Source organism: Xenopus laevis, chromosome 7L (genome assembly GCF_017654675.1).
Source record: "Xenopus laevis strain J_2021 chromosome 7L, Xenopus_laevis_v10.1, whole genome shotgun sequence".
Classification (NCBI taxonomy): domain Eukaryota; kingdom Metazoa; phylum Chordata; class Amphibia; order Anura; family Pipidae; genus Xenopus; species Xenopus laevis.
In genome coordinates this window covers 44,935,191-44,954,048 of record NC_054383.1, presented here as the reverse complement: position 1 = coordinate 44,954,048, position 18,858 = coordinate 44,935,191, and the positions used below count along the sequence as shown (strand labels likewise).

At 36.6% G+C, this 18,858-nt stretch overlaps 1 protein-coding gene across 3 annotated transcripts in view; it reads left to right on the top strand.

Moving 5' to 3' along the window:
• The window catches only part of unc5b.L (unc-5 netrin receptor B L homeolog), a 110,373-nt gene extending 96,481 nt beyond the window's left edge, over positions 1-13,892 (top strand). The window contains exons 6-18 of one of the 3 annotated variants that reach the window (XM_018224355.2): positions 332-512; positions 1,576-1,743; positions 2,659-2,823; positions 3,265-3,297; positions 4,818-5,012; positions 6,080-6,457; positions 6,991-7,078; positions 7,269-7,437; positions 8,026-8,259; positions 9,982-10,131; positions 10,448-10,612; positions 11,411-11,589; positions 11,986-13,892. In XM_018224355.2, the coding sequence (XP_018079844.1) occupies positions 332-512; positions 1,576-1,743; positions 2,659-2,823; positions 3,265-3,297; positions 4,818-5,012; positions 6,080-6,457; positions 6,991-7,078; positions 7,269-7,437; positions 8,026-8,259; positions 9,982-10,131; positions 10,448-10,612; positions 11,411-11,589; positions 11,986-12,151 (2,271 nt within the window). In that variant the 3' untranslated portion in view covers positions 12,152-13,892. The remainder of the gene's footprint in view (positions 1-331; positions 513-1,575; positions 1,744-2,658; positions 2,824-3,264; positions 3,298-4,817; positions 5,013-6,079; positions 6,458-6,990; positions 7,079-7,268; positions 7,438-8,025; positions 8,260-9,981; positions 10,132-10,447; positions 10,613-11,410; positions 11,590-11,985) is intronic. The other 2 variants (NM_001088833.1, XM_041568413.1) reach the window with 2 other exon arrangements.
• Positions 13,893-18,858: the final 4,966 nt, after the last annotated feature.

Genomic DNA, 18,858 nt, shown 5'->3' with positions numbered 1-18,858 from the left:
ATATATTGGATCATTCATCTGACATCCAACTGCTGCATGAAGACAGAATGAAGAGAAACAGAGAGGAATAATGAATATAAACTTGATTATTTCATAAACAATGCACAATTTCTAATTGATTATACTTAGAAATCTTATATTGCATTTTCATTTTCCCCATAGTTCCCCTTCAAATATATGAAGACTGCAAGTGAAGGGTCAAATTGCTGACCTGACTTTTACTTTCTAGTATGAAGGTAACTGTTGGCTGGTGGATCCACCCCAGGAATAAAGCAATGCTTGCTATGCCCTCAGTATACGTAAAATAATATTTCTTCTCCTTCCTTTGTAGGTGGAGTGGCTAAAAAATGAAGAAATAATCGATCCTACAAAAGACACTAATTTTCTCATTACAATTGACCACAACCTTATAATTAAACAAGCCCGTCTTTCAGACACAGCCAACTACACCTGTGTTTCTAAGAACATTGTCGCCAAGCGCAGAAGTACCACAGCGACTGTAATTGTATTTGGTAAATATACATTTTCTATGCTTTGGCTTGTTTACATCGGCTCATGTCGTGTTTGTTCAATGCAGAATTTCTATGCAGCAATGATTGCACTACCAGCTATGACCACAAGGGGTGATGCTCTGTTGAGGGCTACAGCTTTAGCAAACAGTAAGGCATTGCACTAATCCATAATTTCACCAAACTTGGACTAGCTTCAGTTCCCCTAATTGCTCTGTTTAACATAAGAATTCACATACAACATAATATATTCATAGTTAAAACAGTAGGCCAAAAGTATTTTCAGCACTAGTGCTATTGGTTGAACTCATGTTGAACTAGGGGGTATACTTCCCCTTTAAGTGCATTTACATGCTTGATGTAGTTAAAACAATGAGGTCAAAATATGCATTAACAAACTTTAATATACCAAGTTACCATGTCTCTTATTCTTCATATGCAGTATATCGAACCTGGTGGCAATATTGTCTGATCAAAGTAAATCTTGTACTATAAGTTTTTTGCAGGAGATTCAGAATACAGAATGTTTTGAAAATGCTCCCTCATGCATATACTTGTATTAATGCAGACATGAAAATCAATGAAAAATGTATCATAACCAATAATACAATTGCTATGTTCAGCATATTTATCTGTGCAGAGATGACAATATAGAAATGAATAGACATTTTTAACCCTCTCAGAGTTGTCAAAATAGCAGAAGGTTGCAGGCACACAAGATGAAGCCACTTAACTGTTATTTGTCTAGTAAATTAATTGCATGCTTATAATGAAATAATCACAGCACCTGTTAACTGGTTGTGTGTGCCAACTCAGTCCAGCAGACGGTGGGTGGCAGACATTTATTCAGACTGGGCTTTGCTTTAACAGATGGTAATAAAATACTTTCAAATCATCATCATAAAATAACTGTTATTTTTCCTTCCTGCCTGAATTATCATCAGTTATTTTTTTCTAGCTTGCTTTTCTACTTTGGATCTAGCCACACTTCATATTAATTGCTCTGTGCTTAACAGGATTCTTTAGGGAAATGCTTTGATGATCTTTTCTTTTCCTCTTCGACTAGTCAATGGAGGATGGTCCTCTTGGACAGAATGGTCCCCATGTAACAATCGCTGTGGCCATGGCTGGCAGAAAAGAACAAGAACATGTACCAACCCAGCTCCACTCAATGGTGGCACAATGTGCGAGGGGCAACAATACCAGAAATTTGCTTGTAACACTATGTGCCCAGGTAAATGACCCATATCCTTGCATATCCTGTAGAGTGGAGTGGAGTGTTGCCATTTGCTGCATAGAATGAACTGACCTTTTGTTGTATCGTAGTTGCATTACTTTTTAGCCTAATTGTGGACATTAATTCAAACTGTCAGTATTTTTGTCTGAACACAGACCTTCCCCCAAGTCCTGACAAGTTTGACAGGTTTTTACTATGAAAAAAACCTACAGTGATGCAAAGTAACCTTCTTCGCCAGCAACTGCTTCTCATTCACTTGAATTGGAAATGTTCTGTCTGCGGCTGGCATGTATGCCATTAAGGAGCACACATATTGGCACAAGTGTCTGCTGTAGATAACGCATTTCCTATTCAAGTGAATTGAAGCAGTTATTAGCAGAGAAGGGCATTTAGAGCACAGGTTCTCCCTTGGAGGAACACAATGCACAAAAGATATCTATGTGCTTTCATCCAGACTGAAGTGTTGACAGTAACATATTTTTTGCTATTTGTGATATATTAATCATTATGTGAATGCCTGTAGGGATGAATAAGGTTGCAATTTGTGCATAAAAATAACCTAATTATCCAACAAAAAGTATACATTTTAAGAGTGCCAGCCCCAACCCATTAATTTGCTGTGGGGGTGTAACTTATTTGGCACATTCATGATCCAGACAAATAGCAAGTGGCATCACATAGCAGTTGCATAGAGGCAGTAGTCAAATGCCTGTGATAGTTTCATTTCCCTTTTAGCAACTGTGTTGGAGAAATTCTGGGGGTATTAATGCAGCAAAAGCTAATAGCTAGTGTCTGCTCTACAGTTAAGTAGACCACAGATGTTAGTGAAAAGCATAATGATAAACTTTTTAATCCTTTAGCATCTTCCAAAAATTTACATGTAATTTTATTCCTTTTATTTTTATTACGCAGTGGATGGAGGCTGGACTGAGTGGAGCAAGTGGTCAGCCTGCAGCACTGAGTGCACACATTGGCGGAGTAGAGAATGCAATGCACCCACGCCAAAGAATGGAGGGAAGGATTGCAGTGGAATGCTGTTGGACTCTAAAAACTGCACCGATGGATTGTGTATGCAAAGTATGTGTGTCAGTTCACCGAGGCAGTGCCTTCGACTGAGCTTTATTGGTAATGCAAAGTGGGCAACCTAATTAAGGGTGTAGTGTGCAATATTTCTGCACTTTTGCTCCCCGTTGCCTCTGGTTATGCCCTTGTATAGGTTACAAAGGATACAAATCTGTCTGGCCTTGTACCTTAGAAATAAGGAGCAGACCAAGAGATGCAAGATAATCTACCAATGAACCTCTTCCTCTCCTACTACCTGTCATGTTGAGAAAACAAAATTTCCAGTTTTTTTTCATTTTACCATTTATGTAACGCTACTTTTATTTCATTGTATTTTTTTATCATACATTTTCATCATACAATCATTGTTTTTTTAACATTCGCTTTTTTTTTTAATTTGGTCTTGAATGCTTTTATGCCAGCTAACTTCATCGTTTTTATTTGTGTTTTTAACAGACAAAAGAGTTTTAGGTGAAACAAAAAGCCGTTGTAAGTTTCATTTCATATTTATTTTTCTTTATTTTTATCATGTAACACCATTTTCTTGTTCTTCATTGTTAATTGAAACCATAATGACATTATCCATTGATTATGCAGGACATACAGTGTCCTTAACACCCTCCATCATAATTACAAAGTCTTTTAGTCAGCATTTAACAGTGTTCAAGGCAATCTGATTGGTCATCATTAGGCATGAGCAAATCTGCACTAGAATTTTTGCCATGTGTTTTGTTTGCTATTAAACCCACACTGTATCTTATGAACTGGTCATCATTTCAAACAGATGGATATCCTATAAGGGGGCATGCACAGTATTGCTGCCTCTCTAGTGTTCAGTTGAGGTACCATGTACTGACAAATATGGTGTATTGGCAAAATATTATTGATACATATATGTCCAGCTTTATTTGTATGTTTCTTCCATAAATTTGGCATAATGATGCAGTGAGAGGATGAAAAAAAATGTTTGCCATTTTTTCAAGTCTATCTCCAACATGGCTTTACTTACAGGAATTATACCCCCTGAACAATGTTGGTCTCTATAAAAAAAATATATTGAATGAAACCGTCCATATGTGAAACCCTGCTTTGTGTAAATAAATCATTTTCATAATAATGTACTTTATTATTAGTATGTGCCATTGGGTAATCCTAAATAGAAAACTGCCATTTTAAACAATAAGGGCTGCCCCTTGGGATCCTAGGATTCATGGTGCATACAAACAAGCCAAACAAATCATACACGTTAGTAGTTCACATGAGCCGGCACTTCTTCCTGTTACAGTTATAGCTGTAGTATTTCTGGTCAGGTGATCTCTGAGGCTTCACAGAGACCATCACAAAATGGTGGTTTAAAGGAATAGTGGTTTAAAGGAATAGTTCAGTGTGAAAATAAAAACTGGGTAAATAGATAGGCTGTGCAAAATAAAAAATGTTTCTAATATAGTTAGTTAGCCAAAAATGTAATGTATAAAGGCTGGAGTGAACAGATCTAATAAAACAGCCAGAATCCAACTTCCTGCTTTTCAGCTCTACATTTTTGTTCAGTGAGTTTGCAATTGATCCTTAGCATTCAGCTCAGATTCAAAAGCAACAGATATGACCCACGTGCCCCCCCTCAAGTCTCTGATTGCTTACTGCCTGGTAACCAGGGTAACCACTCAGTGTAAACCAAGAGAGCTGAAAAGCAGGAAGTAGTGTTCTGACTCACGTGTATACATCAAATCACTCCAGCCTTTATACATTACATTTTTGCCTAACTAACTATATTCATTTAGTATTCATTTTGCGGGTATAGTTTTCCTTTAAGGTGAGATGTAGGCATGTGCAGTCTCCTGGGTTGTGCAGGTGATGGGAAATCTATTTTTTATAGGAGCTGAGAGTCACCGTTAGGCTGTTCTGAACCTGGATTATGTATCCCCTCTGTAAATGAAAAAAAAAAAACAACATAGACAATGAAAATTATATATGTCCTGGCTTGTTACTCACTGTTCTGTTTCTTCCATCAGTACTAGAATCTACAGGGGATGTGGCTTTGTATGCTGGCCTAGTTGTTGCCATTTTCATTGTCATCATCCTGCTCATGGCCGTGGGCATAGTGGTCTATCGGCGCAACTGCCGAGAGTTTGATACAGACATTACAGACTCATCAGCTGCCCTTACTGGAGGGTTTCATCCAGTCAACTTCAAAACCTCTAGACACGGTAAGGCTAATGTAGTTGACATGCTGACCTGTTCACTGCTGTGTGCGCTCATTAACTGTCATTATCTAAGGTGCTGGCAGATGGTGCAGAAAACAAAACCGATGAAGATTATAAAGACAACATTCCAATGGTTTCTGTTCAGGGAATTGTAATTACAGACTGTATAGTTTGTAATTACAGAGCACATCTCTTTGTGACATGCATCTAAAGGACACATTGTTGTCATTCACTTTTGTGCTTTTGAAGTTACTGAGTCTGCTGTTAACAATGAAGTCACTTTATCTTGGATAGTGTATGAAAACATGCAATAAGTAGAGAAACTAATCATTTACTTGGAATATTTGATAAACCGTTACAGCCCCCTTTCTCCACCAAGGCTACTATACAGATCTAAGTCTTCTCATGTGTAATGACCATGGGGAAGGATTTTATCCAGGTTACTCTTACCTGAAGCTGCACAGACTTGTTGGCCGTAATTATAAAAATATAAAAAAAATAGCAACATGTATGATTTTCTGGATATTTTTTCATGATCTGTGATTGATAAAAAGCATATAGAAAATAAAATTTTGTGTATATCACATTTTCTGGTACATTCATTATTTTATAATTATTAGGGCTGGAAAATTTTTGTCTCATAGCAAATTCACTTTAGTTTTACATTTTTTTTACTGCTGGCAATAATGTCAGTAATAAAGCAATAATGGCAGTTTAATCTTAAGTAAACACTGTATGCTTGCTGAGAATGCATGGAATAGTATTTCTTCAATGCTGGTGGCATGTGCATATTTAACATGTCAAAAATAATGCATTTAGGCATGCGAGAAATGTGATGGTTCTTCTATGCGTACCTGGCTAAAAACAGGATTTACTCTTTTCGGTTAGTCTATTATTAGCCCTGTAGTAAACCTACAATATTTCTGCGTGACCTAAGCCCAAATTACGGTATCTATACAATTATGACAGAGTTTATATTCATCTGCAGGTTGCTGAGATCATTTTTTATATGTTTCGGCCTTATTATAGGAGTAATATTGTTTAATGATCATATTTTTTTTTATCTTCAGACAATTCTCAGCTTATTCACCCTGCCATGCAGCCAGATTTAACTGCGAATGCTGGCATATACCGTGGTAATATGTATGCCCTGCAGGACTCTGCAGATAAAATCCCCATGACCAATTCCCCTTTGCTGGATCCACTACCAAACCTGAAGATTAAGGTCTATAACTCATCTACAGTAGGCTCCAGTCCTGGGATCCATGATGGGAACAACCTGCTTGGGACAAAGCCCACTGGCACATACCCTTCAGATAACAACATAATGAATGCCAGAAATAAAAATATGAGCATGCAGCATCTGCTCACTTTACCTCGGGACTCTAGTAACAGTGTAACAGGGACATTCGGAAGCCTCGGTGGAAGACTGACATTTCCTAACACAGGTGAGTTTGGCACAAAAATGCGAGAGGGTAGAACTAATTGATCATTTGATATCATAGTTCACATAGACCAAATAAAATGCAAATTCCAGCTTGACCTTTGTGACAAACTTGATTTAAACATACATTTATTTCGTTTTTTGTTGTCTAATAAAATATCTAATATCTGTTTAGAGTGCGTTATGCTTCACAGAAATGATAATAATAAATTAGTAATACCCATTCCACATCAGACTTACTCAAGTTCATAATGACTCTTTTTGGCTATGTTTCCACAAATCTGTTAATTAGTTTTAGAAGAAGAGATGATGTCAGTGGCTAGACTTTGCATGGAAGTTGTGTTTTATCACTCCATGAATTGAAAATTAATTCATAAACAATTGCGGCTGCAAAGAGCTCTGTAATGCATATACACTTATTGCTGTCTGCCCGCTTGTGCTTGTCTTCGACTTTTATGCAAAAAAGTTGGTTTTAAAACAGACATACAAAATACTAGTTAACCGAAATATACATATATTTTTTTTTTTTGCCAACAGGGGTGAGTTTACTGATTCCTCAAGGGGCAATTCCACAGGGAAAATACTATGAAATGTACCTAATGATCAACAAACGAGAAAACACTGTGTAAGTATTTTTATGTTTCAACCAAATGCAATTTTGGCTAATGAAAGAAAATGTAATTAAAAAATTGAAGTGATATATTTCTTTGGAAATTTTCTAATAAATATTCTCAAAAACACAACGTATCTCTTAATTTGATGAAACCTGTTTTCTTTTGTTTGTATGATGCATCCCTTGCCATATTCTCTTGCAGTCTGCCTTCAGAAGGGACACAAACCATTTTGAGTCCCATAATCACTTGTGGTCCTACTGGGCTCCTACTATGCAAGCCAGTTATCCTCACTGTTCCCCACTGTGCAGATATCAACACATCAGACTGGATTTTACAGCTGAAGACCCAGTCGCATCAAGGCAACTGGGAGGTAGGTTACTCTAAATAAAGTATTGCTGTCAAAGAAACAAATGCATAAGGAATACGCCAGCTGCGTCTAAGCATGTTAATGCATTGCACTTTTAGATGATAGTTGGTATGTGTTTTCTGGACCTTTCAGGATTAGGATTATGCTACTCCTAGTACCTTTAGTAACACAGTTTTCCCTACCTATAGTTTTTGTTTTTCATTTGCTACTGATTACCAATATTGTATTTGATTAAATTAATGGTAACATATCATGTAAATGTACTTAATTTGTCTTTACTGGTCTTTAGTGGCTATATCGTCATAAAAATGTTGTGTTTTGTTAGCTTCACAAAGTATCTTGAATTAAGGAGCACTGGTTTCAGATCCCTTGTACTGCAATATGTTATTGTATTGTAGGGCCCCAATTGATCACTATAATATATTTTTTACTAAATGTTCAATAATCAACACCCTCTTTTTTAAATTTTTGGGTGTCTATGCTGTCAGCACAAAATACTTTTAGATTTTTGGACCTTAGAACTCACTAGTGAGGGTACTTACTATAGGTATCATATTAACCTCATATTGTGTTATATTTGCTATTTTTCAGGAGGTTGTGACACTGAATGAAGAAACTCTTAATACACCATGTTATTGCCAGCTGGAAAGTCACTCATGCCATACCTTGCTTGACCAGCTGGGCACCTATGCTTTTGTGGGAGAGTCCTACTCCAGATCTGCTATAAAAAGGCTTCAGCTCGCTATATTTGCACCTATGCTCTGCACCTCCCTAGAATACAATCTTAAAGTATACTGTGTAGAAGACACACCTGATGCATTAAAGGTAACACATTTACTTAGGGCACTGGTGTTTCTTGCCTGATAACGAGGCTTGCCTGGAGAGGATGATGTGATATATTGCACAACAGCAAGATAGGGAGGGAGAGAACATCCTGGTATTGCAAGTGCATTATTGGCTGACAGGGTTGTACAATTTTGCATGATAGGGTTGGGAGCAGGCTAAAATGTTTTCTTGAAATTCTTAGAAATAAAGTATAGATTACAGGGCAGTGCCCCCCTCCCTTATTTTGCATGAGTTAAATGAATAAGGCTTGTACCAAACATACATTACCAGTATCCAATCCTGTCCCTTAAACCCTCTGTTGTGACTGTTTTGGTTTGCAGATAAGCAGAATTCCATCATGCAGTGGCATTATCTACCTTGCAAGGACTAATAGTATACTATCAATTTCCCTGTTAGCCCTGTTTAGAAATCTGTTTTAAACTACAGTAGAACCACCATTTTACGTTTTTCAGGGAAATGTATTATGCACAATATATAGGTGGGACCAGAAAACAACAATGTAAAATGAGGGTAAACTTAAAATCAGGGGATATAAAATTGAGGTTCCATTGTATATGTTTTTGGTAAAACAATAGACAAAAATCATTTTCAGCACAGGACCTATTCAATGAGCTCTTGTACAAGGAGGTATACTACCCCTTTGGCAATTATGAGGAGATGTGTGTGTTCTGCTTTGTTGTGATGAATGTTTGTTTGTATTCATTTTGTATATACACCTTATATGATGCCCATTTTGTTTAATTTGGTGTACCCTGAAAAAGTAAAGGCTTAAACTTAAGCTTTCCATAAAGTCAGAATTAACTCTGTTGGCATTAAACATTTGCAATTATTTTAGTAAATTACAAAAATTAGACAATCCAGTGGCATGAATTATAATACCTTTCAGAAATGCGTAGCAGAAAACAGTCTTAAATCATATGCTAATTAAATTAAAAAGCATTAATAAATCCTACTATTTAAATTACTGAAATAACGTCTTATTACATTTTATAGGTTCCTAATGTAGCTGTTGTCTAATGTTCCTAGTAAGTTTAAAAAGGAAACAATATTTAAATACAGATCTCCAATTCTGATCACAAGCGAGCAGCCTAATTATCTCTCCAGCATAAAAATAACTGTGATTAGTTGAATAAATAGACTGCTTTCTCAGCTCTCTTTCTTAAAATAAGCTATATTATAGTTTTGCATTTAATTCTCACATTTTGTAGATTTGTGAAATAATGCGTTTCGATTTTTGGAGTATTGCCTTGAGGGTTCTGCAGATCGTGATTAGGAAAAACACATTCCTCGACATATCATTAAGTTGTGTGTTATCAACAAAAGTATAGTGTGTAGTGGGTAAATGCCATTGAGTTGTTAGAAGTTTTAATTAGCTTTCAATCCTGTTTGTAGTTTACTCTTTCCAACTGACTCCGTATGGATGAAATGATTTGTTTGGAGCTACTGCATTTGAGCTGCTCTGCATTAATGGACAAATTCACTCCCTGTATGATTAGTTAAGAGACTCAAAGTACCACTTTGCCTCTGTTTTCTGAATAAAAATATATTATTGTGATACAATTCTAGATATGTTGTAAATTACAAGGTTTGTGTTTGTAATAAACCATTATTGCTTAAACAACATAAATGAAAATACTCTGAAGGATGCAAGCTCAACAACTCGATTGTAGACTAAACAGCTCCATTATTTTCCATTTGTAGGAAGTTCTTGAACTGGAAAAGACTTTGGGAGGATACCTTGTAGAAGAGCCAAAGCTACTAATGTTTAAGGACAGTTACCACAATTTACGTCTCTCCATCCATGATATTCCCCACTCATTGTGGAGAAGCAAACTGATGGCCAAATATCAGGTCAGTATTCAGAAGAAGGCTGTTTGGACAGGAAATGTTCATTCTGACCTGGTTATCCCTGGCAAATGTAATCTAATTTAGGGTACCAGTTGGCATATATACAGGTTTTCAGACAAACCTAACAATGATGAATGCCTACAATCTATTTGTTAATTTGTGAACTTTATTTCTTGTACATTGTATTTTTGGTGTGTGCAATAATTGCAAAATGTTCTCATAATGGCAGCTGATATGCGCTTCTACATCTTAAATAAATCTTGGGCAAAATTGTCTAAGTGATGAGTAAAATCCACCCTTGCCTATATTTTTCTTTCAGGAAATCCCCTTTTATCATATTTGGAGCGGGAGCCAGCGGACATTACATTGCACATTCACGCTGGAGAGGTACAGCCTGGCAGCCACAGAACTAACATGCAAAATCTGTGTAAGGCAGGTTGAAGGAGAAGGACAGATATTTCAGCTCCATACTTTACTAGAAGAGGTAAGATACAATAGGCTGCATGTTAGTTGGTATATGATGCTAGTTTATTATTTGTTGAGCATTAATTTCTTCTCTGTAGAATGAAAGGGCTTCCAACCCCAGGGTTACAGTTGTGAGCTCCATTTTTTGTTTTTAGGCAATGTCTCAAGTAAGGAACTGTGCTGGCAGTCACTACGGTAATATCAGGTGCTGTTAGAGATTTGTCATGACAAAATGCACTCCGTTATTTACCTTTATCTTTGCAAGGACCTAGGGTTGGTGTCTCTTTAATTATCTAGATTAGAACATAGTGATTTCATGGAAGAAGTTATACAACACATTTAATTGACAAATAAACAAATGCTATGGGTAAACTATTTACAAAAAAACTATGATGCATATATGCACATGGTACTCAGTGATAAAACTATTTATTTAGTAATGCAAAAATAGCAAACTAAAAATCAGATGAGCCCCAAAGAAATAAGAATTTATTTTATCATTTATTCTAAATATATTGCATTGCACAGTAAATGGAGGCACTCACAGATTCTGAACTCGAATTATGACCTCATGCTCTTTCTAGTTAAATGCATAACAACTGCATCCCTGTGGGCTTTAAAATAGTTTAGGGCCTACTAATTAAATTCATTATGTATTTATTTTTATAACGGCTCACCCCACTTAACGAAAGGGTCCTGTTTATCTTCATTTTTGTTCTAATAAATTGGAGTTGAACTTTTTAGTTCAATTTTCTGCACAACCATAATGTATATGATGAACCTTTGTAATGTACAGTTTTTGTTTTTTTCCCCCCAGAATGTCAAATCATTTGACCCATTTTGTTCACAAGCTGAAAACAGTGTGACTACTCACCTGGGACCATATGCCTTTAAAATTCCATTCTCAATCCGGCAAAAAATCTGTAATAGTTTGGATGCCCCTAATTCTAGAGGAAATGACTGGAGGCTTCTGGCACAAAAGCTTTGCATGGATCGGTGAGTCTTGCCAATTTGTCACACTCATATATACTCCATATTTTGATTCTACAATAGAGTAGATATGAGGTTGAAGCTTCAGTAAGGTCTGCTTCATCTGAGGGTACAACATATTCTTTTTATAGATTTTAATAAAAGATGTTTTGTGCTTATAATTCTGTAACCTGGAACTGTAATATAAAGTTATAACAGTTACCCAGGCCTAGTACCTATGGCAACCTATCAGATGGTAACTGTTACTTGGATGCATAATTGATCCTAGACCTGTAGTAAATGTTGCAGCTTTTATTACACTATTTCCTCCACACAATGATTTTTATATATTTGTGTTGTTTGTAGCAGTTTATGGCACTGCTTTGCAATCAACATTTTTTAATTTGTTTTTCCCCTCCTCAGATATTTAAACTATTTTGCTACCAAAGCAAGTCCCACAGGAGTTATATTGGACTTATGGGAAGCCTTACATCAAGATGATGGTGACCTCAACACTCTTGCTAGTGCCTTGGAGGAAATGGGTAAAAGCGAGATGATGCTTGTAATGGCAACCGATGGGGATTGCTAATGACTTCGTTACTCAGTTGATATGAGTTGGTGAATCTCTGAAAGACAAAGTAGGTTGGTGGAGGATGTCCTCTGGCCATTAACAAGAGACAGTTGTGGTCCTTGATTATGATGATAACTCCAGAACTACACTTTAGTAAGGAGATGGGATGGACATTCTCCTTAAAGTCCAATCGCAACCAGCCTTAGAAATTCTTAAAAACTCTGTTTACAAGCCATTCAAGTGTCTACTGGAATATATTTATGCCCTCGTTACTTGCATACGAAAAAGGAATTACTGGCATCATGGTAACTGCTGGCAGATGTGTTCCACCTTAACATGCTACGCTTTTAATACTACATAATGTTATATTTTCTCTTTTTATTCTCTTTTTCTATCATCATTGGTATCTGATTACCCAAAACCAACTGATTTTATCGTATCCAGATTTGGAACAGCCTAACTGATATGGCAAATGGTTTTTTTAGGAAATGCAGCATTATTTATTATCCAGATCTGTGGATGAATCTTTTTTTTTTATATATTAAATGACAAAATTTGAGACTGTATGATTCCATGAGGGCTGGTAACCAAGAAAGATAGGCTGTTGTACATCTAAATTCATCAGAATACAGGCACTACTGGGAAAGGGTGGTGTAAAACTGGTAATTTGCCAACGTGTTCCTTTAAAGGAGAAGGAAAGTCAAAAATAAAATAAAGCTTCAATTATTGGCCAAAAAATGTATATATACTTACCAGCAGACATTTCTTCATTCAGTTTTCCATTCATTCTTGCGCTGTAATACATTTTCAAATAAGTGGCAAGCTGCACAGAAACGGATTTCCATGCTGCAGTCTAAAAACCCTTCTAATCAGGGCACACGCATGCGCAATTCAGCTGAGAGGTGCCCTGCGCATGCACACTATCATCTCCTGTCTTCCCTGAGAAGAGATTAAGTTTGGGTCACGTGGTCTACCCATTCGTCATCCCTGACCTCTCTGCCCCGCCTGCATCTACTCCCCCACCAATCGTATTTTATGTTTCCCGTTGCCTAGTGGAAGCTTTGAAGCTCCTCCGCTCACTGGGGTTTTAATTTATAGTTTGCAGCGAGCGGAGGAGCAGAGGGCAATTTATTATAAACAGCATTGTGGACTGTCTGACAGGTCTGTAATATATGTATTATCTGTCACTGTGCAGAGAAGTGTGCGCTCTTGTTGGCTATGTCACAGGGTCAAGGAAGAGGCGCATGCAAACTAGAGACAAAGCGCAGGGAGGAAGTGACGCACGGTTTTGAAAATGGCAGCGCCAAATGTTCTACTATAGAAAAACTTCGGCATTGAAGTGCACAAAAACAGTAATGCTATCACAATTTTCAATGCAGCGTTTCCAGAGGGGGATTTATGGTGAAGAGAAAGAGGGAGGTTATCTTTTTTTACTTTCCTTCTCCTTTAAGCAAGTTTAAGTGGAGAAATGTTCCCTAATTTACCATATCAAATGCCTGGCAATAAACCTACACAGCTCAGGGAGACATTACATAAAACTTGCAAGTCACTGAGTAAGATTAATTCCTTTTACTACAAGGCAAGGCATATTACTTGAACACCATGACTATTATGTTTTAAACATTTTCAACGGAGGTAAAAGGTAACTTACAAGGTTTTTGTCTAAAAAAGATGTCTTTAATCTGGGAGGAGAGGCAAACGTATGACTATGAAATGCATCAGATTTTAATGTGAGGGGTTATATGTACATGTCCATTTTTATCCTCCTGTTTTCTTTGTGGGACTTAAGATTTGGAGTCAAAAACACAACAGATATAGGATCCCTTATCCGGAAACCCGATGTCCAGAAAGCTCATAATTAAGGAATGGCTGTCTCCCATAGACTCCATTTTATCCAAATAGTCCACATTTTTTCTCTGTAATAATAAAACAGTAGCTTGTATTGGATCACAACTAAGATATAATTAATCCTTATTGGAAGCAAAACCAGCCTATTGGGTGTATTTAATGTTTAAATGAATTTCTAGTAGACTTAAGGCATGAAGACCCAAATTACGGAAAAATCCATTATCCGGATAATCCCAGGTCCTGAGCATTCTGGATAACTAAGATCTTATACCTGTACTTTAAACAGAAAGACACTGGCTGGCATTGCTTCAGAAATATGGGACTTAGTTAACACAATGATTTATCTTTCACTTTAAGGGCCTTCAAAATCATATTTTTTGTATAGATGGTCACTGGCCGAACCCGTTCAGCGATTTAAAAACCAGGGTGGATGTATTTTTGTAGTCAAGAGACATAATTGTGCAGGGCACAAACTACCTTTTAAACTGCTAGATTTTTGAGTAAATGTAGTTAGGAGAAATAGCTGTGTGTAGTCCTGCTAGATACCTTGCTAGGCAGTGAAAACAGTATTATAAGGCTTTATTCTTCATTTCCATCCATGTTTTCAGTCTTGTAGGACTGACAGATGTAATTAATGTCTATTGATGTAACTCATACCTGTTTTCAAGACAGATTTTCATGAGAGGGAGATTTTGAAAGGTGTTATATTTTTTTAAAGGGCTTGCACATTTCCATTGCTGATCCTCATTTAATGCTTCTGTCGTACTTACTTATAGAAAGAGGCATAGAGCTACTTTTTGTTAGAATAGGCTCTTCTCTCAGGGTTTATAGGAAGTCAGTTGCAGCTCTTGTTTGCAGGAAGGGCCTACGACCTATTGTCTACAGGCCTTACTAGAATACAAGATAAATGGAGGACACAAATAATTCAGGTTCTCTTTCTCTCAGGGGCTTTTGGGAAAGTATGATCAAAGATTTTACTTCCCTGGTATGTCCTTCAAATCATTCATTTCATGGTCTTTTGAATTTAAATTTACTTTTTAATGAAGGTGGCTCACCAGAATTATAGCAAAAAATCCATTTGACAAATGTGGATCTTTGAAGACCTCAAAATAAAATCAAATTTGCTCTGCAGTGTGACATGTTCAGATTTCTGCTATGCCTTTGTGGTTAGGTAGGGTATCGGTGTTTAAAAATATCTGCTGTGTAAATATAGAAGGGATCTCATTTTATATACCTTGGTGTAACCCAAACTCTTTGACTCATTTGGGTCCTCTTTCTTGCATGACTGCCAAAGATATTCTGTTTTGCAGAAGTTATTCTGCTGATATTATTTAGTTACCAAAAAATGGTGTATGTCTATGTAGTGATAACTAATGAATATGTACATCAATGTTCTGGTTTTTCCAGTAACAAAATATTAGTTTTGGCAGTAGGACCCATAGCCTTCTTAACACCCTCCAAAAGCCTTTTTGCCCCAAGTCTGAATTCAATATTGGTGATGTCATTTTCAACAAAAGTGTTGTTGGATATCAAATTGTACTGCAGAGCCCCTCATCTGAGAAGGGTTCTCGGAGACTATTACTAACCCAAGGGGCCTTGACACCGAAGTGCCTTTCCATTGATCTTTTAATTTAACCCATGACTTTATTGCCTGTGTTATGAATAATTTAATAGTTTTTTACTGTTACTTTATACGTTGGCCTAGAAAGATTAAATGCAGTTTAGTTGGGACAGTTGCATTGTTTGTATCTAATTTAGGCTAACTCTTATTACGGTTCTGGGCTGTTTATAAAATATCCAAATGCTGGCAAAGGCTTATGTATGGTAATGTAGTGGTATGTTAGGACATGTTGTGTGCCTTTCTAAAAACAAAATTGTGGTGGCTCCACTAGTGTTTTTTTTTTTTTTTTTTAATGATGTGTTTTATATGTTGAAGAGCCGTCTTTGACTGGTTTAGTTATTGTAGTGTGTGTGTGTGTATGAAAAACATCAGTACTCGGTGAACATGTGAAAAGATAACTATTATGTGTACACACACACAATATAAGCTTTATACTAGTCCCTTGCATGCTGATCTTCTTATTTCTCTTGCAGTTACCATTACCGTACACTGGGGCAATCCCTGTAGAAGTGAGGTGCTGCCCATAGTTGCTTATATGATATCCTCCTACGTTTACTCATGCTTTTACTGTTAATGTATTTTATTTCTCAAAATGTCCGTTACAATTTCTGAACCTTCGACTGTCATTTGAGCAATAGATGATTTTGAAAAAGACCCACACAAGTGTTGGAGCATGAATGGTGAATATTTCTATTTATTTCTTTACCATAAACATTTTGAATTAATTGAAAATATTTAGGTCTACAATCTACATCTTGATGAGCAGCTATATTTCTGATGCACAGATCAGTTCACCAACACCTGACCATGAATTACAGCTTGTATGGTCTTACAAAGAAGCTTTATGTGATCATTGGCATCCCTTCAACAGAATATTACTTGTTATGCCTTAGTAATGTAACTGAACCTTCACTTCATAATGCTTTGTTTTGATACTTGGAATGCTTGCTGTTTCATTTAAGGCATTTTTGGTCATAATCATGAATGGAAGCACAAATTGGAAAAAAACTTTGTTTATTGACAAGTATATATGAAACAGACGTTGCTTAATCAGAATATGTTTTAAGTAAATTAGCAGCAATTCAACCCCTGACAAACAGTCACCTTCATATGGCACATCATATATAATTACATTATTTCACAATAATCATATTGTATGGTCATAGTCATTCAAGCTTTATGGATAACAAACAATAAGTAATCACCTGTTAAATATAATGGGACATATGTCCTCTTAAAGTGATTCTGACACTAAAAAACAACTTTTCAAAATATTAATGTACACAAAAAATTACCTATGGGTCATGTTGACCGTTTTTCACTAATATGTCTGCTTTTGTAAGCATTTGTTACTTGATGTTCCTAAACCTGACTGTTTTGCCAACCTGACTGTCCCTTCTCAACCTGTCAAAGTTTCTAATGCTAACAGACTACTGCTGCACAAATATGGCACCCCACTCATAAACATGGGGAGAAACATGGGGGATCAGATAGGTAACATAAAACCATCAGCAAACTTTTATGGCTAAATTATAAATAGCATACAAAGACAATGTTATGATAGATGTAAAAAAAAGTTTAATTTCAGGTGTCACTATCTCTTTAAGCGCCGCCAGCTAGGTTGGTGTACAGAACAACTGGAATAGCAACAGCCCTACACTAGGAGTTATTTATGACCTGGGACAACAGTGTGTAAATTGCAAGAAATGGGGCAATCTGCTTCAGGCCTCTGTGGTCCATGATAAATTTTGCCCGCATTCAGTAGTAATATATTCATGAGGTAGGTAGGAGGCCCCATTTTCCAGATGCCCAAGTTAGGGAGTGACAATGGACACAGGCTGTGGTGGGCCCTGTACTTACCATGTTCCCTGCCAGGCCCCAGGCAATAGTAAACTCTGCATAATCACTCTCTTGCACTCCTTATTGGTTTTAAAATTCTGCCCAAGTGTAATCAAATTACCCCTCGTGTTTTCTCTCAGAAAAAGGATATCCCATAGTCCCCAACCCTTTAAACAAAGTTGGTACAAAAATGTAAAGGTATAGCAATTTTAGTTATATATTTAGATATGTTAGACCAGAAGATATTTTATATTTTTATTACTTGTCTGTTAACATTTACTTCAAAATATACCTACTGCCTTTTATTTTTCATAGTCAGTATTATGTGACGCCCCGAAATGTCCATGGCGCTACAAATTGTCTCTAGTCCAACAGCCCTTCAATTTAAAGCACTGGAAGCAATTGGGGTCATGAGTAAATTGGCCAACCCCTGCTTAAAATATTAAAATAGTAAAATGACATGACTGTTGAGTACATAGTGTAGAGTTATAACTACATACTCATTTTGGTCATAGTCTCTTCTACAGTATTTGTGAATGATTGAGTAGTAGTGTTACGTGCCTCCTGAGTTGTCATTTTCTAGGCGTTGGCATTAAATAAGAGGCCACAGCGTTAACTAACCAGGAGCTCTGACTTTTGGACAAAAAGAAAAACAAAGGTCACTGTTGTCAGCTAGAAGCTGCACTTCCTTAAAGGAGAACTAAAACTTTACTAAAGAAGTAGGCTAGAAATGTTGTACATTATGTTTGGGGCTTCTGTACCAGCCCAAGGCAACCACAGCCCTTTAGCAGGGCTAAATTTGCCCCTGTAGTTCCCCATCTTCTTTTCTGCTGATTCACTGCACATACTCTGTGATGCTGTCACTTACCTGAGCTTAGGGACACAAAATATACAGTACACATAGAATATAAATGTCACAATATAAGGCTGATTAGAAATTACAGATAATCACTACATGGCAGCACAGAAACCAGTGCAATTAGCATCAGAATTTAATAATCAGCCTTGTAGCATCAGCTTATATTGGAGACAAACCACATTTTCTGCTTGATAATTTGCAACAGCGACAAATTCGCAGAGATGGTGACCCCTTTTCACATGTTTGAAGTCCTGGATCAGTGCTGCTATTGAGGAGCTGAAACTTTAGGCTGGTGCAATAAGTTCAGTATATAAAATATGGTATTTTTATCCATATTAATTTTTAGTGTTTAGTTCTTCTTTAAAGGCCTACTAAACCATATTTATTCACATTTGTATTTGTCTAATGGCAATATAGAGAAAGGAATGTATGATTTGTTAGACGATTTCCCTTATATTTAGAAATGTGTTGGTGAAGCAGCCTTACTTTTCTCCATAAAAAGACTTCAAACTGTGCATTTATCCCTCCCATGACTAATCTATGTCATAATCCCCTTGC